The sequence below is a fragment of the Convolutriloba macropyga genome, chromosome 5, assembly GCF_964194025.1.
Source record: "Convolutriloba macropyga chromosome 5, txConMacr16.3, whole genome shotgun sequence".
NCBI classification, from domain to species: Eukaryota; Metazoa; Xenacoelomorpha; order Acoela; family Convolutidae; genus Convolutriloba; species Convolutriloba macropyga.
Window position 1 is genome coordinate 72,701,850 of NC_134472.1, and position 27,765 is coordinate 72,729,614.

A 27,765-nucleotide genomic window follows, 5' to 3' on the forward strand; every position below is an offset into this window, starting at 1 on the left:
ATATACAAATACGATTGCGACTGTGTACCATTCTATGAGAACCAGCTCGGTGTTTTGCAAGCATGCGACAACCTAGCGGATCTTTGGGGGCTTCCAAAATCTCCTGGGTCTCCTACAAATCCGTCACCATTTTGCACGCCTACTGCGGACCCCAGTCCAACACTCAGCCCAGATAGCTCAGAGCAGAGTCCTTCACTTTTTTCGAATCTAAAAAGCAACAACTTATGGATAAACTTTGACAGTCCTACAGACACAAACGATCTGTTGAAAAGCCTTTCTGGAGACAACTTTGAGACTCCCACAACTTACAATGGAATTGAAGAACAAGAAGATACCCCTACCAAAAACTTCTCTTTAACTCCCGAAAACACTGAAAACCCCTCAGTTGACAATGCTCCAAAAAAGAGCAAAATTTCAGCTATGCGAGAACTCTTTGACTACTCAAAATAAATTCATTTTTGATGCGCTGATTTTATAAAACTTGAAAACAGTATGGTGTCCTAACTGTATTCTTATTCATTCGCCGCATATTGATCACAATTGGATTTCCATAATTGTATTTTCATCAGAATATATAATTTTTCATTATCTCTAAGTAAGGAAGCAAAAAATCAAACAAGAAACAAACTATCTTGACATTTTTGCAGAACAATTATTTTCTTCTGAGTACTGAGAGTCAAATTAAGATATCTCTGCTTACAGTGAACACAAAATCTGTTTGAAGAAACAATTCAAATAACTGAGAAACATAATTTTTAAAGGTTCCTATATAAAAAATGATATTTAGAAAAGAACTGAAAACAAAATTTTAGAGTTTTACTGAAATTTGCGTCCACTTTTCATGAGGTACTGTGAAAGTGATTGAACTAACTGTTAGGAACCGATTAAAAGAATGAAGGTACTATTAAAAATTACTTTAAAAATTTACTGAGATATTTTCTATTTTCAACAGAAATTTCACAAAAAATGCAATTCTTAATGATATTTTGAACCTTGACTCAAAAACTTGACATACGATTTTTGATTTTTCTACCTGAATCTATAGGTAAGTGATCTGGAATTACAATTTAATACTTTTGAGGCTCCATTGAAAAAATTTTTTTATAATGAATTTTTGATTCACACTTTTTCATTAATTTCTCTCTCATTTTGCGGTGATCAACAAAAACAATGAAAATCTCATATTTGTTCAAAATACTGCGTTTACTATGCATATATTCGCTGAGCAGAAGGCATTCCTTTGATTTGACCCTCCCCTGATCTACAGTAACCGTTCAGTACGTTTCTAAATATAATCAACTTTACTGTTTAATGAAAAGATTGTGTTTAGTACACAGCCCAAAAGTTGGGAAATTTTACAGTTTTTGTTATCTGAAGCGTTCAGGATTTAGGTGGAGTTCAGTTTCATGAAACGTTTTCCTTTGATATGACACTCCCTGCTCTACAGTAACCGTTCAGTACGTTTCTAAATTTAGTCAACTTTACAGTTTACGAAAAGATTGTGCTTATTACACAGTGCAAAATTAGAGAAATAAAACAGTTTTTGTTATCTGAAACGTTCAGGGGTTAGGCTCGAGTTCAATTTCATGAACCGTTTTCCTTTGATATGACACTCCCTGCTCTACAACAACCAATGGGTAAAATTTTAATTTCGATCAAGTTTACTGGTTAATGAAAAGACTAGTATTATTACCAAGCAAACATTGAAGGGAAAGAAATTTCGTTATCTGCGAAGGGGGAACTTTGTGTTAGGTTTGCACTCAATTTGAATGAAAACTCTCTCACTTTGCTTTATTATTCATTACAACACGTTTAACAATAACTCAGCATATACTGGCCGATAGAATTTTCTTACTATTCTTATATATATTTCTGCAATAAACTCAAATTACAACTCAAATTCCATAATACAAAGAAAACTTATTATAGGAGTAAATGCAATATTTAAGAAGAACTGATAAGCCTATTTATTGATCTTGCCATATTTTGCCTATGTTTTACACAAAGGTCTCACACAGAGTTGAAATTTGTATATTATGAATTGTCATGATAAGAATTATATTTAACTACGCCCCCTCAGGGTTAGAAAACATTGTACTACCTAAAGCTGTAAACTGGAGGTGTGCTCAAGAATTAAACGAAACCCGTGTAGTGCCACGCAATCAAAACTTCATTTCTTGACCTGATTGCAGAAAATTCAGCTTTATCTGTTCGTCAACGTTTGCGCGAAAAAGTTTTAATAAATTGGAAAACATAAAGCAAAGAATACATACCTCTGTTTGGTTGCAAAAAAATCTAAAAGCTTTTCAGACTTTTACTATAAATTAATATTTCCTAAGCTTTTTAAAAACTCTCACAACTTAGAAATATCTCAAAATCATTCTTAACGTTATCAATCATTATTTTCTACATTTCTTACCCTATTATTCAAAAGTCTCAACACCATTCAAAGCTTTAAAACTGCGTTCCGTACTTCTGTACAGTATGCCAGTTCAGTGTCCAAACTGTTCTGCTCAGCTCTCCAACAGAAGGTCCCTTAACAAGCATATGAAGAATATACATAAAATTTTTCCAGATATACCGACTTTCAGTTGTTTTCAGTGTTTCGAGAACGTTAGAAGTCTTCCTACACTGCGTAAGCATTCTCATATTTCTCATCAACAGCCCATTTTAAAAGTCTGCTATACTTGTCGCGTAGGTTTTCAAACAAAACTCGAATATGCAGAGCACATAAACAATGAGCATGGTCTGCCCATTTTGGACTTGGAAACCCACGAAGTTGATACGTCTAGACCAACAGTCAGTTCAATTAGCAATGGTGTAAACTACTACGAATTTGAGCCAGCCCAGGGGGATTTAGACATTATGGAATATCTGTTCAGGAACCGGGACGAAATTTCGAAAACAGTCCAAAAACACACGCACAAGTTTCCACAAAAGGTTCAACTTGTAGTGGAAATGACGCTTCAGAAACCTTTGGATGATGATCAAGAAAAAATTGAGCGTGTTTTTCAATACGAATACACGAATCGTATATCATTCAGGGATTTCGGATGAAATTTTTGAAGACTTTGTCGACAACATTGTTTCAAAACTTGTTTCGTTTTCAAGCTACGGAAGTGGTTGGCAGCTACTTTCAATAGACAAAGTTACCCTGAAGCTGGCCAAATATATGCCTGTCCGGGAAGCAGTTTCATACCGTTTCATGAGGAACATCCGCTAAGAAGAGATTCGAACTTGTTAGACATACACAATGCAAACGATGATAACTGTTTCCTTTACTGCTACACAGCTGGATACCATCTGGTTTACAAAAAAGAAAAATTAGAACCGCCAACACCATGCTTCTGGTCACGCACCAACGTTGTGACGTACAGCAAAGAAAATCAATCAGCAAAGCAACCGAAAGGGGACTTTGAAATGCCAATGAGTCTACAGGACATATCAAAGTTTGAGGAACTCAATGAAGTACAAGTTAATGTGTTCAGGTAAGAACAAATCGTATTATTCTGTATTTGATTGTGATTTTATTTTTTTTGTAAAAAGCAAAAAAAAACGAAAAGTTGTTCAAAAAAAGGGGAACAAAAATTTTTCGTTCATCATAACAGTTCTTAACATTTTGCTGTTTAAAAAACCTCACTATCCAGAAAAAGTCTGAGATTTTTCATATTTAAGGTATCAGACGAAGCAATTACTACCATTGAGGCTGTCACGAGGCAAAAATTTCCCATTCGTACTCGATTTGTTGCTCCTACAAAACCAACAGACATACCACTACGTACTCATTATCAATTTGATGAAACTTGTCGCTAAAATCAACGGTAAAGAGTATCGTGATAGAAATGAGCTGTGCAGGAACTGTTTTCACATTTGTTCGTCAGCGGATGTGCTATTAGCACATCAGAAATCGTGTTTGGAAAATGATTCTCTGCAAATCACGATGCCCGATCCTGCTAACAACAAGTTAAAGTTCGAAAACTACGCCGCGAGGTGGTTTCCACCTTTTTTAGTATACTTGGACTTAGAATCTCTACTTGTGCCTGTAGCAACAGCGAAAAGTAACCCAATGACTTCAAGCACGTGTGCCTTGGAACACCATTTACCGTGTAGTTACTGCTTAATTGTGGTCGAACATAACAACCCTGAACCAATACATTTTGACATTTACACATGCCCCGATTGTATGAAACGCTTCATTACAAAAATCGAAAAACTTGCAAGGTTCTTTTACCATCAGAAAAGGAAATTTCCTAATTTTATTGGAGCCGCCCCTTCGCAAAGTACATTCTCGAGATGTTAGATTTGTGATGTTGCTTTCAACAATGACAACGAAAAAGTGTTAGACCACTGTCACTACAGTGGTCAATTCATCGGTTACGCGCACAACGAATGCAACCTCAAGCGCCGAACACTCAACTTCACGCCCGTAATTGCCCACAACATGATGAACTATGACTAACATCACATAGTTAAGTCCTTGCATACAGCCTCAGAGTCAACAAAAATTGAAGTGATACCGACAAACGACGAAAAATTCATTGCACTAAATTTTGGTGTATTCATTGAAACACGAAAAAGGAAGCGAGATGAAGTCACTGTTTACGAGTACATGCGCTTTATTGACAGTTTCAAGTTTATGCCGTGCAGCCTCGATAAAATTGTACAAACTCTGCCTCACAATAAATTCAGTATTCTTGACAACTTTTACCGAGGCTATACCACTTGTTGAAGAAAAAGGGAAGTTTTCCCTACTCGTATGTCAATGACTTCAGAAAACTGAGATAACTTTCTCTTCCCAGTCTCGAAAACTGGAAAAACAGTTTGAAAGACAATAAAATTGATGTTACCAGTGAGGAACTCAATCAGTTGAATTTTGTCTTCAACGAGTTCAATTGCCAAAGTCTGAAGGAATTCCTGGAGCTATATCTCACTGGCGATACGCTACAGCTGTCATGCTGGTTCGAGGAGCTGCGTTCTGTGTGTTATGACACATACGGCCTGGACTGTGCACAGTTCTACACAGCTTCAAACCTTTCTGGAAACGCGTTTCTGAAATCCTGCAAGCCCGAAATTGAGCTGTTGACAGACTGATCCTTGAAATGGCAGAGAAAATGATACGTGGAGGCCTGTACTCCGTCTATAGTTCAAGACTAGAGATTGCAAACAACACCCTACTGCCTAACTTTGATAGCTCAAAGGAAGTCTCATCAATCATTTATATTGATGCTAATAACCTTTACGGGGGAATCATGTTACATTTCCCTCTTCCCCTGAATCAGTTTGAATTGATTGAAGATGTTGCACTAGAAACGATCTTGCAGACCGACGACGAAGGGGATGTTGGTTTCATTGTTGAGGTGGATCTAGAGTACCCTGATGCTCTACATGATGAACATGCAGACTACCCATTGATACCCGACAAGGAACCAATCGATACGCTAGAACTTAGTGACTATCAGACAACTCTTAGAAGCACTCTAAGTCTAACTTCGTCGAAATCAAGTAAGTTGAGACAGACGTTTCACCCAAAGAAGAACTATGTTGTTCACTACCGGAACCTCAAATTCTATGTTGATAGCGGAATTAAGGTCACCCGAGTTCATCGAGCAGTAAAGTTTCATCAATCTAAGTGGTTAGCAAGTTATATTGCACTTAACACACAGAAACGTCAAGAAGCTAGCTCTAAGCTTGATCAGGATTTCTACAAACTTATGTCAAACTCTACTTTTGGCAAGCTATGTGAAAGTTTGAGAAATAGAGTGTCCGTTAAATTTGTTCGCACAGAAGAGGAGCTACCTAAAACAACATCAAAAGGAAATATTTCATCGATAAAAATCATAGATGAGAACCTAACAATTATCACAAAGAAAATGCAATCCATAGTATGGAACAAACCAACAATTATTGGAGCCAGCATTCTTGAGCTTTCAAAGCTGTTTATGTTGGATTTTCATTACAACGTAATGAAAAAACAAACAGAGTGCAGTTTGCTGTATTCAGATACAGACTCATTCGTATACAAAATTAAAACGAATAGTTTCTATGACGATTTGACGAAAAACTCTACCCTGAAAAAACACTGATCTCTCAAACTTCCCCAGCGACCACAAACTCTATGACAAAACGAATGCAAAGGTGGTGCTTAAGTTCAAGGACGAACTTGCAGGAATGCCAATAGAAGAATTCTGTGCCCTTAAGCCTAAACTTTCCTCGATTGTTCCTAGTAATGGTGAAAACAAAATGTCGGCGAAAGGAACTAAAAAATTCGCGCAAGCCAAATTAAATCATGAAATGTTCAAAGAGATTGGAGACGAGCAACGTAGTGAGACTTGAAAACATCAAAATATCAACACTTAAACATCAACTACAAACTGTGTGCTTGAACAAAATTTCCCTCTGCGCATACGACGACAAAAGATATATAAATACAGACAAAAAAACGACACTGCCCTTCGGACATTTTTCTTTGCGTGATGAATACGCTTCAAAAAAACTGTGTGCCGAAACCGACTGGGTAGACGAATTGAACGAACCCTATAACGTGTTTGAACTTCCTGAAGGAGGGGAGGCCTCAGGCTGGGAAACACCCGATCCAGGTTTTCATCAGCCCTCGTACTCTAATGAAGAGTTGAATTATGTTATTGACCTTTCAAATTTATCGGAACAAAGTGATGAGTCTGACCAGGAAATCAATAACCCGTTCATTCTCAATGAAGCTGATAAAAACCCAGATTGCTGCTCTTTAAGCAGTGAGAATGCAACATTAGCCAGCATCGGCAACAAAAAGAAGTAAGCAACATTAAGCAATAACTTATTCAGACAAATAGATAGTGTTGAATCTACTAACTCTTCAGAGGTAACACTCTCTGAAAATGAGGAATCGCCAGTAATCTCGATTAAACGTGCCCGTGCTTATATTGTAGATTCTGACACTGAGTAATCTGTTATTTTTCTTTGTATTGTAATAAGTACTTCTTTTATAGAACGGAAAATTTAAAAATACAAAGATAAATATTAATAATGATATTTTTATACAATTGGTTAGAAGAAAACTTACTCTAAGGAAATTTCCCAGTCCTCCTGTCGGATATTCTTTGCACTTTGCACCGACAAAAGTTTTTCAAATGCTTCGAGCTCCTGTTAAAAAAAATTTTGCATGCAGAAAGGGCAAATTTGGTCCAATATTTTCCCCGAAACAAGGGATCGAGAACAGTATAATGGGTTGGTTTCAAGAAATTTGTTGTGCTTTTTATGCTTGGTAAACTGAGGAAGAAAATAAATGGCTTCGTGACATCTTGAACAATATTTTATATATCGGTTTTTGTGATTTTCTGTGAAATGTTTCAATTTTTCTTGAAAATTGTTGAAAGTGAGCTCACAAGTCTCACATTTGTGTCCTGGCATTCTTTTTAATAGCTTCAAGTTTTACTTAGTTCGCTCTGTAGACGCAATACAATTGAGAGGAAATAGGAAATAGTCTCTTCAGAAGGCTCATTTTGGTGATTTAACAGTTATCTCAACCTAACAGGCAGAAAAGAATTTATTCCAAACATTTGCCAAGAAACGGTTCAGTTCTAACACCGAGGGCCCTGCTTTATTCCCCTCACCAAATTTATACTTCCAAACTGCTTTCACAGCCATACATTTACTTTTATCTTAATTGGAACACTTTTCATACACCGAAGCAAATTAATTTGAAAATCAATAAAACACATCGCGCTAATTTAATTTTGTTTTGAAATTCAGTTTCCAAGAGCCCGCTCCGCTTTGATTTAATTCCACATAAAATCCCCAACCGTAAACAAAACTTGACAAGTTTAAACAATCCCCACTTTCGGCAACAAAAAGAAGTAAGCAACATTAAGCAATAACTTATTCAGACAAATAGATAGTGTTGAATCTACTAACTCTTCAGAGGTAACACTCTCTGAAAATGAGGAATCGCCAGTAATCTCGATTAAACGTGCCCGTGCTTATATTGTAGATTCTGACACTGAGTAATCTGTTATTTTTCTTTGTATTGTAATAAGTACTTCTTTTATAGAACGGAAAATTTAAAAATACAAAGATAAATATTAATAATGATATTTTTATACAATTGGTGAGAAGAAAACTTACTCTAAGGAAATTTCCCAGTCCTCCTGTCGGATATTCTTTGCACTTTGCACCGACAAAAGTTTTTCAAATGCTTCGAGCTCCTGTTAAAAAAAATTTTGCATGCAGAAAGGGCAAATTTGGTCCAATATTTTCCCCGAAACAAGGGATCGAGAACAGTATAATGGGTTGGTTTCAAGAAATTTGTTGTGCTTTTTATGCTTGGTAAACTGAGGAAGAAAATAAATGGCTTCGTGACATCTTGAACAATATTTTAAATATCGGTTTTTGTGATTTTCTGTGAAATGTTTCAATTTTTCTTGAAAATTGTTGAAAGTGAGCTCACAAGTCTCACATTTGTGTCCTGGCATTCTTTTTAAAAGCTTCAAGTTTCACTTAGTTCGCTCTGTAGACGCAATACAATTGAGAGGAAATAGGAAATAGTCTCTTCAGAAGGCTCATTTTGGTGATTTAACAGTTATCTCAACCTAACAGGCAGAAAAGAATTTATTCCAAACATTTGCCAAGAAACGGTTCAGTTCTAACACCGAGGGCCCTGCTTTATTCCCCTCACCAAATTTATACTTCCAAACTGCTTTCACAGCCATACATTTACTTTTATCTTAATTGGAACACTTTTCATACACCGAAGCAAATTAATTTGAAAATCAATAAAACACATCGCACTAATTTAATTTTGTTTTGAAATTCAGTTTCCAAGAGCCCGCTCCGCTTTGATTTAATTCCACATAAAATCCCCCACCGTAAACAAAACTTGACAAGTTTAAACAATCCCCACTTTCGAAAGCTCAATAAAAGTTCAAATTAGGCATAACAGCCCACTCATGCGCGCGGAAGGAAACTCTCAAAGTTTCTTCAAAAGTACAAGAAATCAACTTTTACAAAGTGAAAGTTCTTGTAGGGGGGGGGGGGGTCCGGACCCCCCCCCCCCCCTCCAGTAACATGGCAGATATTTATACTACTTGTAACTAAGAACCGATTTTCATTGGGACGGGTAACCAAGGCAAACTTCGTGTACATTTTGGTACGCCAATCCGCAAACTGATCATTTCATTCAGAAAACAGATCAGAGCTACTAAGTTATAAAGCGAGACTCAGTTGTTTGTGGTTTCACGTTAGCCACGTTGTCCTCTTGAAGCCCTGTGCTATGTTCTGCAAAATCTCTCGACTAATTTCACCATTGGGTGCCTCAAACAGATAAGCTGTGAATTGCGTCGCTACATTGCAAATGTCATTGCCCACAATATAGGCGAAACACTCCGAGCAATCAACCCTTCGGCCACATGACGATATCTCGGGAAAAGCGTGGTTCCATAAAAGGTCATCTGTCGTAGTCGGTAGCGATGACGTCAGAGCGTCTGGTTCGCGTTCAGTTCTCGCCGCCAGTACTGTGACGTCAGCTTCGTAAGCTGCTAGAAATATTTGCTTGTCGTTTTTCTTCTGACGTTCCTTGAGCATAGCGTGAATTGTCGGTTCAATTAACTGAGATCCTCCTTGAGACCCGATTGGTTTCTTAGCAATAAACACACATCGCCAGTATTGTTTGCCTGAAATAAACAACGATGGTTCGCTTACACACAGCTAGTTGCGAACTTTAACACAATCGTGAACAAAAACCTAGTTTTCAAACAGTCTTGAAACGATTGCACTGTCGGACCTGACACTATCACTTGCTTCGGATGTTGCAAATACTTGGATGATTCTTTTCTCAAGAACTTAGACCCTACAATCTACTTCTCCAACTCAAAAAGTATTGGGATTACATCTTCACTTTGCAGAAAAAGTCACGTCAAGATACTGAAACCAATAAAATAATTTTTTCGCAGTGTAGATTGTACAGACTAAGTTCTATTCGAAAATTATTTTATTGGTTTCAGTGTATCGACGTGACTTTTTCTGCCAAGTGATGACGTAATCCCAATACCTTTTGAATTGGGCAGGTAGATTGTACAGCTCAAGTTCTTAGGCTGCACTGCCAAAGTTCTATTCGAAAGTTCTATACAGCCTAAGTTTTTAAAATAACACTAACCTTCAATGCACACGGTGGTCTCTGCACCGACATCATTGTGATCCTTTCCCTGAGATTCTAGCAAGGCTCTGACTTTAGGAAACGCGTGTGCAATCTCAGTAAGCCTCTTTTCAATCGGGGGGAAGAACTGCCATTCCTTCTCCCCACTTGCCGCTGTTGTGGTATTTTTAATGGAAGACACAAAATTGGAAGAAGGCGAGGGAAGTGCAATTCTTGACTTGATGACACCAATGGTTATGGGCCAGCCAGTGTGGTCCTGTAGGATCTGATGAATGGCTCCAGGCTTTGAGTCGTACACTGACACCTGGTGAACTTCGTCCAAAACGTCACCCACCTAAATCAATTTTCGACAACTGATCAACAATTAAAATCTGAGTCTTTCCCATTATAGCCCCCCATGAAGTCATAGACCCCGCATTATGGTATATTTACCATGATTGGGGGCTATAGGTTATCTGACCACTTAGCTGGGGGGGGGGGGCTATATGGGAAAGATCCTAAATCCAATTCGATGTTCAAAACAGAGAACCTGTTCCTTTTGCGAATGTTACTTTCTGACTAGATCTTTGCATATTATATTTCTTATACAATCACAGTAGCTGATCTTAGCCTTACATTATGGGACGTTAACATTATGAGCTTAACATAAACAATTTCGATATGATAAGAACGCAAAGTATGTTGGCAGGAACTTCAATTGAAATCTGTTTTTTAAACGAAAAAAGATGTCAATATAACTAGACCAAACCCCTCAAAAACCCACGAAAAACAATTCAACATCTAAAAATCTGTCCTCCAGTAAGGCGGACAATAGTGGATTGAAAGAGGGCCAGTTGTGAATCACAGTAAGCATTAAAAAATGGAATCTTACCTGTACTTTTCCATCCTCGGCCGCCACTCCATATTCATCTAAGTCAACCACAATCGCCCTCGCCTGCACATACCTATAGAATAAGTTCAAAATTTTCATTTTTAAGTGCCCCAAAACGAAGCGAAGTTAGGCAAAACGCCCTTAGAGTAGTCATGACGTTTCGCTCATTCAAATTTTTTCCAATTCCTCTCATCTCAAAAGCTTAACCATTTTTATTTGTCATGGGATAGGGTAGTGGTTAGGGTTAGGGATAAGAAAAACAACAGTAAAGAAAATCCACTAAAACATCCCGCTTTTCAATTTCTAACTAAATTGCTTTCAAGTCGTTTCTTTTACAGATACCTAAAAATCTAACGGTAATTTTTATAAAAGAAATTCTCTGAACAAAAGAATTCTGAAGCGAAAAATAATCGACTCGGAGAAAAAATCTCGATCCAAAAAATGTCAATTTGCAAATACACAGAAAAATTTTTGCAAGTTGCGCCCCAAAAGATTAGTTTGAAAAATAGATCTTTTTTTTTGAAAAGTAGAGCCAGCTGAGCCCAGTAGCAACTAACCCGACTGAATCGGCGCCCAAAACTTTACATAATTTCGTAAAAGATAGGATGGGGTGGCAAAATTTTCTCTGATCCATTCAAAATGGCCATACAAAAGAATGCCCAACTTTTCCCGCGTTTTGCAATCTTCCACCATATTTTTCCCAAATAATAAATCTTGAATTGAAAAAATTGAAATTTTTAATCATATGGAAGTTATTTCAAAAATACACTGAATTGAATAAAAATTGGAGCCGCCGTAAAAAACATTCAGTAAAAAATAAAAGAGCTCAGATATTTAAACCCTGAGCGGCAGATATCGTCCCTAAAAATTAAACCAAATAACTGTTCAAAGCTGTTACAGCTTGATCTTCTGCCACACTATTTCAAAGTTTCTCAAATATTAAATTTAATCATATTGTGTTCATGACTATAGGTTATCTCTTAATTTCTAAAGCTAAATGAGCAACCTAAAAAACAAGCAACGAATTGCCAATACATAACTCTGTCAATTCCTCAGCTCGCGGTTCACAATATATCACCGTTCCGGAAGAAAATTTTTTAAAAATCTTAATTACTGTCTGCGCTTAATAAAATCTTAATCATAGCTGCGCAATCACCAAAAACTTTAGTTCGCAAGTCATCAATATTGACTAAAAACACATTTTAAAAATGCACTTTTCCATCTATATTTTTTTCTAACGAAAACATGATTACATATGTTTATCTATTTACACTAAAATAACTTTTAGAATTGTATGTTGTGATAAGTCAATATTTCATTGCACAAATTTCAATTTCCAATATTTCAGATTATTTGTACTATATACTACCAATTGAATATACCATCATAAAGGTGTAAAGTTATCAATTATGAAGGGTCCCAATCAATCAGGGTGAGAAAAGTTCAAACACATTTGATCAACTCTCGTTGCGATAACAACAATTGCATAACTTAGCGGTGAAATATCACGTTAACGCACCGAAATCTGCTTCTTCAAAGACTGAGAGTTTATCACAAACTTTTATCCCCACTGTTACTATGCTTAATATTGTGTTCAAGGCTATATCTCATCTCTTAATTTCTGAAGCTAAATGAGCAACCTCATAAACAAGCAACGAATTGCCAATTCATACCTCTGTCAATTCCTCAACTCGCGGCTCACAATATATCCCCGTTCCGGAAGAAAATTTTTGAAATTCTTAATAACTGTCTGCGCTTAATAAAATCTTAATCATAGTTGCGCAATCACCAAAAACCTTAGTTCGCAAGTCATCAAAATTGACTAAAAACACATTTAACTAATACGCTTTTACATCAATATTTTATTCTAACGAAAACATGGTTACATATGTTTACCTATTTACACTATAATAACTTTTAGAATTGTATGTTGTGATAAGTCAAAATTTCATTGCACAAATTTCAATTTCCAATGTTTTTGATTATTTGTACTATATACGAGCAATTGTATATACCATCATAAAGGTGTAAAGTTCACCCTTCATATATCAATTATGAAGGGTCCCAATCAACCAGGGTGAGAAAAGTTCAGACACCTTTGATCAACTCTCGTTGCGATAACCATAATTGCATAACTTAGCGGTGAAATATCACGTTAACGCACCGAAATCTGCTTCTTCAAAGACAGAGTTTATCACACACTTTTATCCCCACTGTTACTATGCTTCATATTGTGTTCAAGGCTATATCTCATCTCTTAATTTCTGAAGCTAAATGAGCAACCTCATAAACAAGCAACGAGTTGCCAATTCATACCTCTGTCAATTCCTCAGCTCGCGGCTCACAATATATCACCGTTCCGGAAGAAAATTTTTTGAAAATCTTAATAACCGTCTGCGCTTAATAAAATCTTAATCATAGCTGCGCAATCACCAAAAACTTTAGTTCGCAAGTCATCAATATTGACTAAAAACACATTTAACTAATGCACTTTTCCATCTATATTTTTTTTCTAACGAAAACATATTTATCTATTTACACTAAAATAACTTTTAGAATTGTATGTTGTGATAAGTCAATATTTCATTGCACAAATTTCAATTTCCAATCTTTCAGATTATTTGTACTAAATACTACCAATTGAATATACCATCATAAAGGTGTAAAGTTACCAATTATGAAGGGTCCCAATCAATCAGGGTGAGAAAAGTTCAAACACATTTGATCAACTCTCGTTGCGATAACGACAATTGCATAACTTAGCGGTGAAATATCACGTTAACGCATCGAAATCTGCTTCTTCAAAGACTGAGAGTTTATCACACACTTTTATCCCCACTGTTACTATGCTTAATATTGTGTTCAAGGCTATATCTCATCTCTTAATTTCTGAAGCTAAATGAGCAACCTAAAAAACAAGCAACGAATTGCCAATACATAACTCTGTCAATTCCTCAGCTCGCGGTTCACAATATATCACCGTTCCGGAAGAAAATTTTTTGAAAATCTTAATAACCGTTTGCGCTTAATAAAATCTTAATCATAGCTGCGCAATCACCAAAAACTTAAGTTCGCAAGTCATCAATATTGACTAAAAACACATTTAACTAATGCACTTTTCCATCTATATTTTTTTTCTAACGAAAACATGTTTATCTATTTACACTAAAATAACTTTTAGAATTGTATGTTGTGATAAGTCAATATTTCAATGCACAAATTTCAATTTCCAATCTTTTTGATTATTTGTACTATATACGAGCAATTGTATATACCATCATAAAGGTGTAAAGTTCACCCTTCATAAATCAATTATGAAGGGTCCCAATCAACCAGGGTGAGAAAAGTTCAGATACCTTTGATCAACTCTCGTTGCGATAACCATAATGGCATAACTTAGCGGTGAAATATCACGTTAACGCACCGAAATCTGCTTCTTCAAAGACTGAGAGTTTATCACAAACTTTTATCCCCACTGTTACTATGCTTAATATTGTGTTCAAGGCTATATCTCATCTCTTAATTTCTGAAGCTAAATGAGCAACCTCATAAACAAGCAACGAATTGCCAATTCATACCTCTGTCAATTCCTCAACTCGCGGCTCACAATATATCCCCGTTCCGGAAGAAAATTTTTGAAATTCTTAATAACCGTCTGCGCTTAATAAAATCTTAATCATAGCTGCGCAATCACCAAAAACCTTAGTTCGCAAGTCATCAAAATTGACTAAAAACACATTTAACTAATACGCTTTTACATCAATATTTTATTCTAACGAAAACATGGTTACATATGTTTACCTATTTACACTATAAGAACTTTTAGAATTGTATGTTGTGATAAGTCAATATTTCATTGCACAAATTTCAATTTCCAATCTTTTTGATTATTTGTACTATATACGAGCAATTGTATATACCATCATAAAGGTGTAAAGTTCACCCTTCATAAATCAATTATGAAGGGTCCCAATCAACCAGGGTGGGAAAAGTTCAGACACCTTTGATCAACTCTCGTTGCGATAACCATAATTGCATAACTTAGCGGTGAAAAATCACGTTAACGCACCGAAATCTGCTTCTTCAAAGACAGAGTTTATCACACACTTTTATCCCCACTGTTACTATGCTTAATATTGTGTTCAAGGCTATATCTCATCTCTTAATTTCTGAAGCTAAATGAGCAACCTCATAAACAAGCAACGAGTTGCCAATTCATACCTCTGTCAATTCCTCAGCTCGCGGCTCACAATATATCACCGTTCCGGAAGAAAATTTTTTGAAAATCTTAATAACCGTCTGCGCTTAATAAAATCTTAATCATAGCTGCGCAATCACCAAAAACTTTAGTTCGCAAGTCATCAATATTGACTAAAAACACATTTAACTAAAGCACTTTTCCATCTATATTTTTTTTCTAACGAAAACATGTTTATCTATTTACACTAAAATAACTTTTAGAATTGTATGTTGTGATAAGTCAATATTTCATTGCACAAATTTCAATTTCCAATCTTTCAGATTATTTGTACTAAATACTACCAATTGAATATACCATCATAAAGGTGTAAAGTTACCAATTATGAAGGGTCCCAATCAATCAGGGTGAGAAAAGTTCAAACACATTTGATCAACTCTCGTTGCGATAACGACAATTGCATAACTTAGCGGTGAAATATTACGTTAACGCATCGAAATCTGCTTCTTCAAAGACTGAGAGTTTATCACACACTTTTATCCCCACTGTTACTATGCTTAATATTGTGTTCAAGGCTATATCTCATCTCTTAATTTCTGAAGCTAAATGAGCAACCTAAAAAACAAGCAACGAATTGCCAATACATAACTCTGTCAATTCCTCAGCTCGCGGTTCACAATATATCACCGTTCCGGAAGAAAATTTTTTTGAAAATCTTAATAACCGTTTGCGCTTAATAAAATCTTAATCATAGCTGCGCAATCACCAAAAACTTTAGTTCGCAAGTCATCATTATTGACTAAAAACACATTTAACTAATGCACTTTTCCATCTATATTTTTTTTCTAACGAAAACATGTTTATCTATTTACACTAAAATAACTTTTAGAATTGTATGTTGTGATAAGTCAATATTTCATTGCACAAATTTCAATTTCCAATCTTTCAGATTATTTGTACTAAATACTACCAATTGAATATACCATCATAAAGGTGTAAAGTTACCAATTATGAAGGGTCCCAATCAATCAGGGTGAGAAAAGTTCAAACACGTTTGATCAACTCTCGTTGCGATAACGACAATTGCATAACTTAGCGGTGAAATATCACGTTAACGCATCGAAATCTGCTTCTTCAAAGACTGAGAGTTTATCACACACATTTATCCCCACTGTTACTATGCTTAATATTGTGTTCAAGGCTATATCTCATCTCTTAATTTCTGAAGCTAAATGAGCAACCTAAAAAACAAGCAACGAATTGCCAATACATAACTCTGTCAATTCCTCAGCTCGCGGTTCACAATATATCACCGTTCCGGAAGAAAATTTTTTGAAAATCTTAATAACCGTTTGCGCTTAATTAAATCTTAATCATAGCTGCGCAATCACCAAAAACTTTAGTTCGCAAGTCATCATTATTGACTAAAAACACATTTAACTAATGCACTTTTCCATCTATATTTTTTTCCAACGAAAACATGTTTATCTATTTACACTGAAATAACTTTTAGAATTGTATGTTGTGATAAGTCAATATTTCATTGCACAAATTTCAATTTCCAATCTTTCAGATTATTTGTACTAAATACTACCAATTGAATATACCATCATAAAGGTGTAAAGTTACCAATTATGAAGGGTCCCAATCAATCAGGGTGAGAAAAGTTCAAACACATTTGATCAACTCTCGTTGCGATAACGACAATTGCATAACTTAGCGGTGAAATATCACGTTAACGCATCGAAATCTGCTTCTTCAAAGACAGAGTTTATCACACACTTTTATCCCCACTGTTACTATGCTTAATATTGTGTTCAAGGCTATATCTCATCTCTTAATTTCTGAAGCTAAATGAGCAACCTAAAAAACAAGCAACGAATTGCCAATACATAACTCTGTCAATTCCTCAGCTCGCGGTTCACAATATATCACCGTTCCGGAAGAAAATTTTTTGAAAATCTTAATAACCGTTTGCGCTTAATAAAATCTTAATCATAGCTGCGCAATCACCAAAAACTTTAGTTCGCAAGTCATCAATATTGACTAAAAACACATTTAACTAATGCACTTTTCCATCTATATTTTTTTTCTAACGAAAACATGTTTATCTATTTACACTAAAATAACTTTTAGAATTGTATGTTGTGATAAGTCAATATTTCCTTGCACAAATTTCAATTTCCAATCTTTCAGATTATTTGTACTAAATACTACCAATTGAATATACCATCATAAAGGTGTAAAGTTACCAATTATGAAGGGTCCCAATCAATCAGGGTGAGAAAAGTTCAAACACATTTGATCAACTCTCGTTGCGATAACGACAATTGCATAACTTAGCGGTGAAATATCACGTTAACGCATCGAAATCTGCTTCTTCATAGCCTAAGAGTTTTTCACACACTTTTATCACCACTTACTATTTAAAGTGCCGATACAAGTGTGCTAAACTCGGACTCTAATCACGGCAACAGCGGTTCAAGTTATGCAACTGTTGAAATCGCAACGAGTTGATTAAAAGACATTACCACACGGTTGTTATTGCCCTCTCGAAGTTATTCAACAGCTCGGAATTGGGTCCCTTTTCGATGGCGATAATGACCGTGTGATAATATATATTATGGTTGCTAAAGAGCAATTCTATGTCATAACTGATCTTCTTGAATGCGAAAAAAACTTCAACCTGATTGTCAATCCCAAATCTTCAGAAGGCACCAGTTCAATCTGCCTGAACATCGGCAACTCCCATGTCTCGTCCAGAAAGCTGGCATTCCTGATCCTCAAGTCAAAATCCATGTTGTTCAACAACGAAAATACACCAAGAATGAACTCGCGCGAATCTTCATTAGTAAAAACTGAAATTAGCGGATCATAAAGCGAATACAAAAGCTCGCCACTTTTATACAAAAGCTGAATAGGCAACGCGATGATCTTTTTGTTCAATGCCGCTCTGATAAAACAGCGACCGCGTCCTTGCGCTGTTAGAAATTTTCCCGACTCCTTTATTTTGCCCACTATAATTTGAAAATGAGGGTTCGTGTTGGTTTTGCTTTCGGCTAGCAGTTCGATCCACGACCAATAATCTTTCTTTACAATTCCAAATACGGTGTTTTGCTGGCGTAAACCACGTCGGAATACTTTTTCGATCATTACGCATAACTTTTTCAAATCAGGTTCCGAGTCCCGTATAATGCCTAATTTCTTCATTTGCGGGGGGCAATAACGGTTTTTGCTAGGTGATTGGTATCGGTTAATTCCATCTTTTTGAGTTTCACTTAAAGGCTGTTTTTGAGGTGAATTGTTTGTTTCATTTCTATCAACTGGATTAACTGATTGTCCGCTAATACCTGTCAACGAGTTATTGTCTACAAAATTGTTCGAAGCATAATCGTCTGAAGATATGTCAATTAACAAGTTAGCATCTCCGTGAGCACTGTTTGATTCTGCTTCTTGAGCGGTGCTTTTGTTTTCGGCTAATTGAGCGGACCAATTGTCGCTTTGTTCACTTGACTGCTGCAGTAAATCTGTCTTCGTCTTCAGATTAACAATGCACTTTTTCAAGTCGTGCAGTAACTCGTCTTTCATTGTCATTAGTGTTCAATTTCAGTTCTTTTAAGTTGCGAGTGTCTACTTGTTTACAATTTTGCTTGCATGCGAGTTGTGAGGTGACTACAGCTTGTGCTCTACATGAGTAATAGGTGGTCGATTTATACTGGAACTTTTTGATTCGGCGATAATTTGGTTGCTAGGGGCGATAATTTGGTTGCTAGGGAAACGGTTATGGATACTACAGGTGCATAGTAAGATAACTGATGTGCGTACAAAAACTATGATGAACAAACTACAAATTCATTCTACAACTGAAATAAAATAACACAAATTTAACTTAGTGGAAAACTGCGTTGAATTTGAAAACATTTAATCAAGCAAATTTTTATTCTACACGGGTCGTCTGAACATAATAAATGAAAATGATCAAATATACAATTTCCTACACTGCCGAACCACTTTGAAGTTGAGCTGAGAAAAACAGGAGGTCTCCTACAGGTGTTTTCCGCTTCGACTTCCACGACCTACACTGAGTTTACATTGAAAAAGCTAAACAAAGTGAAGACCAGCTCTTTTTGCAAAGATAGAAAAAAGCTCCTCTTTTGTTTTCATGTAAAAGATAACCAATCAGAAGAAAATTATATAATGTGATTCTTTGAGAAAATTAATGTTTTTTTTTATAATTTGTGCTTGTATTATTCGAAGTATTGTTTGTTTCCAGTACATTTAACCACAAGGTTATAATTTTAATTTCGTTATTACAAAAAAAACTAACTACCGCAGGCAATTTACAATATTCATAACGCTAACAAGACAAAAAATCGTATTTAATAACAAACCACTTCTGACTTAGATGTCGTAAATACGATTTTTCTCCGTCAAAAATATTGTAAGCGATAAACAACCATGCAGATTTATCAGAGCAAACCTAATTTTAAATATTTCTGAAAACAAAGTCAAGGGAAAACAAAAAGTCCCTAACCAACTAAAAATACTTATTGCTCATTCATTTTTACCGGAATTTTTTAAATGAAATTCTGAAAGAAAGAATACCTCCAAGAGCAAGTGCAACAAAAATTTCCAGTTTTATTGCTTAAACCGGGACTGATACCCATTACATTTAAAGCTTACAAAAATTGAGGAAAAGAATTCAATTCGAAAGTAATTATCGTTCACGCTGCTTGATTGATAACCCTCTCAGCCTTATGTCAATTCTCCCTGTAAATGATAAAAACAAGTAATCAAAAATCAGTGTTGTTCAGAGCGTTTACGAGAGACGAAAGAATTATGCAACATTTTTTTTTCTTTCGCCGAGAATTATTTGACTCCAGTTGCTTAACTCATACAGCTGCAGTTGTAAATTTGACAATTAGCAGTGTTGGGGATTCATCGATAACATTTGAGAACAGAAACTTAATTCTCGCATCTCAAGTATAGAAAAAAAGCATTAATACAAAAGAAAGACGAATTCCGAATAGCAATACCAGTAAAGTAAAAGAATAAAAATTGCTCAGCCACCAAGAAATTTCAAGCGAAAAGCATTTAGAGTTTTATATAAAAGTAATTTGCAAACTAACTTTATCATACCAGAGAGTTGACCGAAAAAATTGCCGAACCACTTTGAAGTTGAGCTGAGAAAAGCAGGCGGTCTCCTACAGGTGTTTTCCGCTCCGACTTCCACTAGATACAAAGACGAGCTCTTTCTGCAATAATAGAAAAAAGCTCATCGTATGTGTTCATGTAAAAGATAACTAAATACGTCAGACAACTTACAATATTCACAAAGCTATCAAGACCAAAAATCAAACTTTATAACGAACCGCTTCTGACTTAGATGTCGCAAGACTGATTTTTCTGCGTCAAAAATATTTTATGCGACAAAAAACAACGCAGATTTATCAGACCTAACCTATTTTTGAGTATTTCTGAAGAAAGTCGGGAAAACCGAAAACTGCAGTGTTGGGAGAATCACCAAAAACATTTGAGCACAAGAAATTTAATACTCGCAACTAAAGTATAGAAAATAATCATTAATAGGAAATGACGAACTCCAAACCGAAATTGAAGTGAGGCAGTTGAAAAAACTGCTCAGCCACCGAAAAATTTCGGGCGAAAAGCAAAATGGAGTTTTATATTATCTCTATATATATATATATATATATATACATACATATATATATATATATATATATATATATATATATATATATATATATATATATATATATAATTTGAAATATTTTCATACCAGCTACGTGAGCAAAATGTATTGTGAAACAGGGAAAAAATCCAATTGTTAACTGAAAAAACACAATCGATATCATATATATATATATATATATATATATATATATCTCGGAAGCATTTGGCGATTAAATTATTCAAAACGCAATGTAAGGGCCTGATAAATTTTCAGCTTTTTTCGATTTTCTCAAAATATTTGAACTTAACAAAACATTTAGTTGGTGTAAAAACCCTAGGACAGGCAGCACAACTCTACTCATATTTTCGTTCTTCAGAAAATCATTTTCAACAACTTTTGGTTTATCTTAGTTAATCCAGATCAGTGGTTCCAACCTTATTACTTGCAGAGCAAGGTTGCTATTTGTTACCACGCTTTTAGAAAAATTGAAAATAATTTTCTTGCCCCCTTTTTCAGTCCAATTTTTGACTTTTTGAGGTTATCCAGATAAAAACATGTGGTATCGCTCCTTTTAAAGCGCATAGAATGCTTTTTGAAGTAAAGTTGTGTCGAAAATGGTCCTACAATGAGAAACCTGAGGACTTAAGATGTTTTGAAAATTTTTATGAGGTATGATATTCGGTGCATTTCCGGCCCTTTTGTTCAAATTTTTGGCCCTCAACCCTAGTTCATTTTGAACTTTTTACTATTTAGTGGAAACTGGAGAGTTCATTAGAAACATTTGAGTCTCGCCGATAGTTCTTACGTTTTTGCTGATTTTTTCATATCATATATCGGCTATATTTTACAAAAATGGATATATCTCGGCTATATTTCAAAAAACCGTTCTAGTCATTTCTTAGTCCATTGAAAAATCTGAACTGAAGCATTGACAAATAATTGTTGGTGTCGAATCGGGCACCTACCGTCTAAACTTTGACTCCTAATTGTATAAACCTTCCAAAAACTTTTTTTTGTCGAAAAATTTGTCACTTTAGAAACCAAAACCACAGCAGAAAACATTGAAACCTACAAGGCAACTGGAGTCATATCCCATGCAGCTAACGAATACTTTTCCCTTTGTACTCCGGCCTGTTCCAAGATCTAAACCGGCCTGTCTTACTTTTTCCAGCCAGAACTAATTGTTCCGACTCACTTTAGTGAGGGGGGGAACTATAAACTCAAATGTTTTTTTTTGTTCAGTCAATTTTGGCCAATCGACATATTTATCATGGAGAGCTGGGAGTAAAATCATCAGAAAGCCCGTCCAGAGTCAAATATGGAACTATTTTTTGATGTTCCCCTTTTTTTTCAGTGAGTTAAGGTGGTTTAAAGTATTGTGAATAATAGATAAATTTTGGTTGCTTTCATTCACATTTTCCGGAATTTCTGCCTAAATGTTTGTCAGTTTTGCTATAAAATGTTAAAATTGTTTTAGAAAACTGTTGTTGGTTTGTTTTGCAAAGCTAAAGTGCTGATGAATTTTTTCATCTAATTTTTTGGCTCAAATTTTTAATACCTACTTCAAAAGAATATACTGGTGGCTTGTATTCTGCGTTCTCCTATATTGTTCTGACCCTCTCATCTCGAAAGTTGTTGTACCGATCCACTTTAGTGGATGCAGGAACTATATACTCAAATGCGCTCTTTTTGTTCAGTCACTTTTGGCCGATCGATATATTCATCCTAGAGAGCTATGAAAGGTATTATTAGAAAGCCTGTCCATCTTCAAACATGTAATTAAAAAGATTTTTTGTTTTTTGCTTTTTTCAGAGAGGTAACGAGGTTCAAAGTTTTGTAAATAATAGACGGATTTCCTGAATTTTATTCACATTTTCCGGAAATTTCGCTTATATATTTGTCAGTTTTGCTAAAATATGTTAAAAGCGTTTTCAAAAAGTGTTGTTGTCTTGCTTTGTAAAGATAGAAGAGCGTTGACAAAATTTTTCATCTATTTTTTTGGCTCAAGACACTGCCACATATTTCAAAGTCAGCATTTCTCGTCAATATTAGCAAAAATAAGCTTTTTTAAACAACTTTGCTTTAATTTGCCGGAAGTCTTTTCTACGTTCATTACAGAACAGAACAATTAACATCTAGGCTCACTATTGCCAGGTCCAATTGGCTTCTAAACGATTGCCAGTTAAATGTTTTAATCTTTTTTAGTCAAACGCTTAGCCATTGTGACTTTCAAAATCATTTTTGTTTTCAAAATAAACAATTGATTATACAGCTTTGCCACTTTTCTCCTTATTTTGGTCAACTCGTAGCTTGTGTTTCCTGAAAGACAGTATGCATCTTCGAGTTAATTAACCTTTAATCTCTTGCGGAGTAAAAAAGAATCTGCTTTAAAATTTTAATTTATTGCTCATTGTTTTAAAGATTTTGAAAAAAAAAATGTTTTTTTTTTCAAAAAAAGTATTTTTTAACTTTGCATCTTCTGTTCTTTTTGTCTATTTGTTCACTAGTTTCAATAATTATAAGTAGCATAACATTGCTGTCAAAGGAGGGCTAAATTTAAAATGTTCCCCTTTTTTTCAGTGAGTTAAGGTGGTTTAAAGTATTGTGAATAATAGATAAATTTTGGTTGCTTTCATTCACATTTTCCGGAATTTCTGCCTAAATGTTCGTCAGTTTTGCTATAATATGTTAAAATTGTTTTAAAAAACTGTTGTTGGTTTGTTTTGCAAAGCTTAAGTGCTGATGAATTTTTTCATCTAATTATTTGGCTCAAAATTTTAATACCTACTTCAAAAGAATATACTGGTGGCTTGTATTCTGCGTTCTCCTATATTGTTCTGACCCTCTCATCTCAAAAGTTGTTGTACCGATCCACTTTAGTGGATGCAGGAACTATATACTCAAATGCGCTCTTTTTGTTCAGTCACTTTTGGCCGATCGATATATTCATCCTAGAGAGCTATGAAAGGTATTATTAGAAAGCCTGTCCATCTTCAAAAATGTAATTAAAAAGATTTTTTGTTTTTTGCTTTTTTCAGAGAGGTAACGAGGTTCAACGTTTTGTAAATAATAGACGGATTTCCTGAATTTTATTCACATTTTCCGGAAATTTCGCTTATATATTTGTCAGTTTTGCTAAAATATGTTAAAAGCGTTTTCAAAAAGTGTTGTTGTCTTGCTTTGTAAAGATAGAAGAGCGTTGATGAAATTTTTCATCTATTTTTTTTGGCTCAAGACACTGCCACATATTTCAAAGTCAGCATTTCTCGTCAATATTAGCAAAAATAAGCTTTTTTAAACAACTTTGCTTAAATTTGCCGAAAGTCTTTTCTACGTTCATTACAGAACAGAACAATTAACATCTAGGCTCACTATTGCCAGGTCCAATTGGCTTCTAAACGATTGCCAGTTAAAGTTTTTAATCTTTTTTAGTCAAACGCTTAGCCATTGTGACTTTCAAAATCATTTTTGTTTTCAAAATAAACAATTGATTATACAGCTTTGCCACTTTTCTTCTTATTTTGGTCAACTTGTAGCTTGTGTTTCCTGAAAGACAGTATGCATCTTCGAGTTAATTATTGCTCATTGTTTTAAAGATTTTGAAAAAAAATGTTTTTTTTTCAAAAAAAGTATTTTTTAACTTTGCATCTTCTGTTCTTTTTGTCTATTTGTTCACTAGTTTCAATAATTATAAGTAGCATAACATTGCTGTCAAAAGAGGGCTAAATTTAAAATGTTCGCCTTTTTTCCAGTGAGTTAAGGTGGTTTAAAGTATTGTGAATAATAGATAAATTTTGGTTGCTTTCATTCACATTTTCCGGAATTTCTGCCTAAATGTTCGTCAGTTTTGCTATAATATGTTAAAATTGTTTTAAAAAACTGTTGTTGGTTTGTTTTGCAAAGCTAAAGTGCTGATGAATTTTTTCATCTAATTTTTTAGCTCAAATTTTTAATACCTACTTCAAAAGAATATACTGGTGGCTTGTATTCTGCGTTCTCCTATATTGTTCTGACCCTCTCATCTCAAAAGTTGTTGTACCGATCCACTTTAGTGTATGCAGGAACTATATACTCAAATGCGCTCTTTTTGTTCAGTCACTTTTGGCCGATCGATATATTCATCCTAGAGAGCTATGAAAGGTATTATTAGAAAGCCTGTCCATCTTCAAATATGTAATTAAAAAGATTTTTTGTTTTTTGCTTTTTTCAGAGAGGTAACGAGGTTCAAAGTTTTGTAAATAATAGACGGATTTCCTGAATTTTATTCACATTTTCCGGAAATTTCGCTTATATATTTGTCAGTTTTGCTAAAATATGTTAAAAGCGTTTTCAAAAAGTGTTGTTGTCTTGCTTTGTAAAGATAGAAGAGCGTTGATGAAATTTTTCATCTATTTTTTTTGGCTCAAGACACTGCCACATATTTCAAAGTCAGCATTTCTCGTCAATATTAGCAAAAATAAGCTTTTTTAAACAACTTTGCTTAAATTTGCCGGAAGTCTTTTCTACGTTCATTACAGAACAGAACAATTAACATCTAGGCTCACTATTGCCAGGTCCAATTGGCTTCTAAACGATTGCCAGTTAAAGTTTTTAATCTTTTTTAGTCAAACGCTTAGCCATTGTGACTTTCAAAATCATTTTTGTTTTCAAAATAAACAATTGATTATACAGCTTTGCCACTTTTCTTCTTATTTTGGTCAACTTGTAGCTTGTGTTTCCTGAAAGAAAGTATGCATCTTCGAGTTAATTAACCTTTAATCTCTTGCGGAGTAAAAAAGAATCTGCTTTAAAATTTTAATTTATTGCTCATTGTTTTAAAGATTTGTTCACTAGTCTCAATAATTACAAGTAGCATAACATTGCTGTCAAAGGAGGGCAAAAATTAAAAAACCAAATGTTTTATCAAGAATTCATTTTGGTGTTAACGGCTTCGACACTGGTTTTTCAAAAAATAGAATTGATCTGTGTCTTTTCTTTGTCGTTTTTTGTGAACGTATTTTGTGAAAGTCTCTACGGCTTTCTTAAGCGGAATAAACAAACCTTTTTTTGATTGCAATTTATAGCTAAAGATTTTCATGACCATTGAATTAATTGTTTTCGAAAAATACAAACGTTGTTTCTAACTTCTCTTTTTTGTCAACTTGCTACCTAGACTCATTAATGAGTAGTCACATACCACTTTATTGGCGTTCAAAAAACGCGCAACCTAACATTCCTTACAAATAGGCAAAATATATCTTTTTTTTGTAGTCGTAAAAAAAATCTTAATGATGACATGTCCCAATGCCTTATCTCATGGAGTTATAAATGATCGTATTTCAGTTTATGTCTCATGATTTTCATCTCTTTGTAACCACTTGCTTTCAAAATAACATGAGCCTAATTTTTAAGTGAGCCGCTTTTGTTGTTTTTTGTCCACTTGTTACCGAATCTCATTAAGGACTGGTTCCATATCTTTTCTACTGATGAAAAATGTACTAGTAATCTTGTTAAGTTTATGTTTTATCTGACGCTAATCAGCCTTTATTAAGTTTTTCTACAAAAGACATCGAGTTTTGGAAGTTATTAATGTTTGTTGTTTGAATTTGTTGTTTGTCTTGTCTCGTATTCTTACTACTGGCAAATCTCCTCGGCCCTCTAAAGCTGCATCTTTAGTCCACTGAGATTTGAGTTGGACGCAGTTTTTTTATTAATACGGCAGTTATTTTCGAAAAAACTTGAATTTTTGAAAGTTTTATCCCTTCATCATTTGGTAGACAATTAGGCCAAAAATGTGGATGAGCGGGGTCGGAACATTATGTGACAACGCACATTACCGAGCCTCTTGGTTTGAATAGCAAATAAAATGTTTCCACTGCTCTCTTAGACAGTTTCCACTGCGCTCTTAGTCTTATATTTCAGTATCTCGCAGTCACCTAAATTTATCATCAGAATGTCTGTTATAGGCAACAGGAGTTTACGAAGTTTAATGGCGTTCTCTTCTCTTTGAAAATCAATCTGAATTGAATTGATGCAGGACCTTCGAAAGGACATCAATAAAAAAATCGTCCAATTGACTCAGTTATCCGATATTTCCAATAATGGACGGTTTCAAATATTGCTGAGATTATCATCAAAGATTATGAAGATATTTCTACATTTCCTCCTTTTCTAAAAAAGAACTCTTCGACGCATTTCACGCTTTTCTTGAGTTATAAATTCTCGCAAAAAATGCGAAGCCTTGCCGTCACGGACACGAAAATTTGCTAGTTACCGAACTTGAATGCAGTTTCAAGTTCTGAAAAATCATCCGAAGTTAAAATTTAATAGAGGTTTTTTTTTTAATTGAAACAATGTTTTAGAGGATTTAGTAGTCTTGCCTTCAAATGTTCTAAAATGGTAAATATATCAGTCAAGCAATATCAAAACATCGCTCTAGTGTTCGCTCGGTCTGCACTTCTTGGAAGAAAGCAGTGCTTAGAGGCCACGATAAACTTTCAGATAACACTAATATTCGAAAAAAAACACTAGCGAAAACCACCACAAAAATCGTGCCATTGAGCTATCATGAATTGTTTGCTGAGCTTTGAGCAAATATTTAAAAAGCCTGTCATCAATTTTTAGCAGAACTGATTGTAAACAGAGCCAAGTAGCCATTTTTATATCATTTTTTAAGATTATATACAAAACTGGAACATAGAAGTTTCAATTTTCATTTTTGTTTCATCACTAATATAGCGATTTTAAAATCTCGTTTTGCTTAAAAAAATTGCCCGGTTTGAGCGGAAAATTTAAAATGGCGTGAGAAAATCGTACTTTTGAAAAAAAACGAAAACTAATTATGAACTCCGTCACGACTCAGTAAGCGGAAACTAAAG

At 34.8% G+C, this 27,765-nt stretch overlaps 1 protein-coding gene across 1 annotated transcript; it reads right to left on the reverse strand.

Moving 5' to 3' along the window:
* Positions 1–9,097: 9,097 nt before the first annotated feature.
* On the reverse strand, positions 9,098–19,134 carry LOC142340245 (uncharacterized). The gene is made up of 4 exons (XM_075390770.1): positions 17,900–19,134; positions 11,016–11,088; positions 10,145–10,478; positions 9,098–9,662 (listed from the first exon to the last, which is right to left on the reverse strand). Exons 1-4 carry the CDS (start codon positions 18,805–18,807, stop codon positions 9,226–9,228), a joined length of 1,752 nt encoding a protein of 583 aa, XP_075246885.1. The 5' UTR covers positions 18,808–19,134; the 3' UTR covers positions 9,098–9,225.
* Between the last annotated feature and the right edge of the window lie 8,631 nt (positions 19,135–27,765).

Excerpts from the sequence above, each read along its gene's own strand:
- LOC142340245 (XM_075390770.1), bottom strand. The coding sequence starts at position 18,807 with ATGACAATGAAAGACGAGTTACTGCACGACTTGAAAAAGTGCATTGTT. Across the intron at positions 11,089-17,899 it reads GATTTGGGATTGACAATCAG|GTATGTGCAGGCGAGGGCGA; the intron begins GTTGAAGTTTTT and ends CTTATTCTATAG. Across the intron at positions 10,479-11,015 it reads CCGAGGATGGAAAAGTACAG|GTGGGTGACGTTTTGGACGA; the intron begins GTAAGATTCCAT and ends AAATTGATTTAG.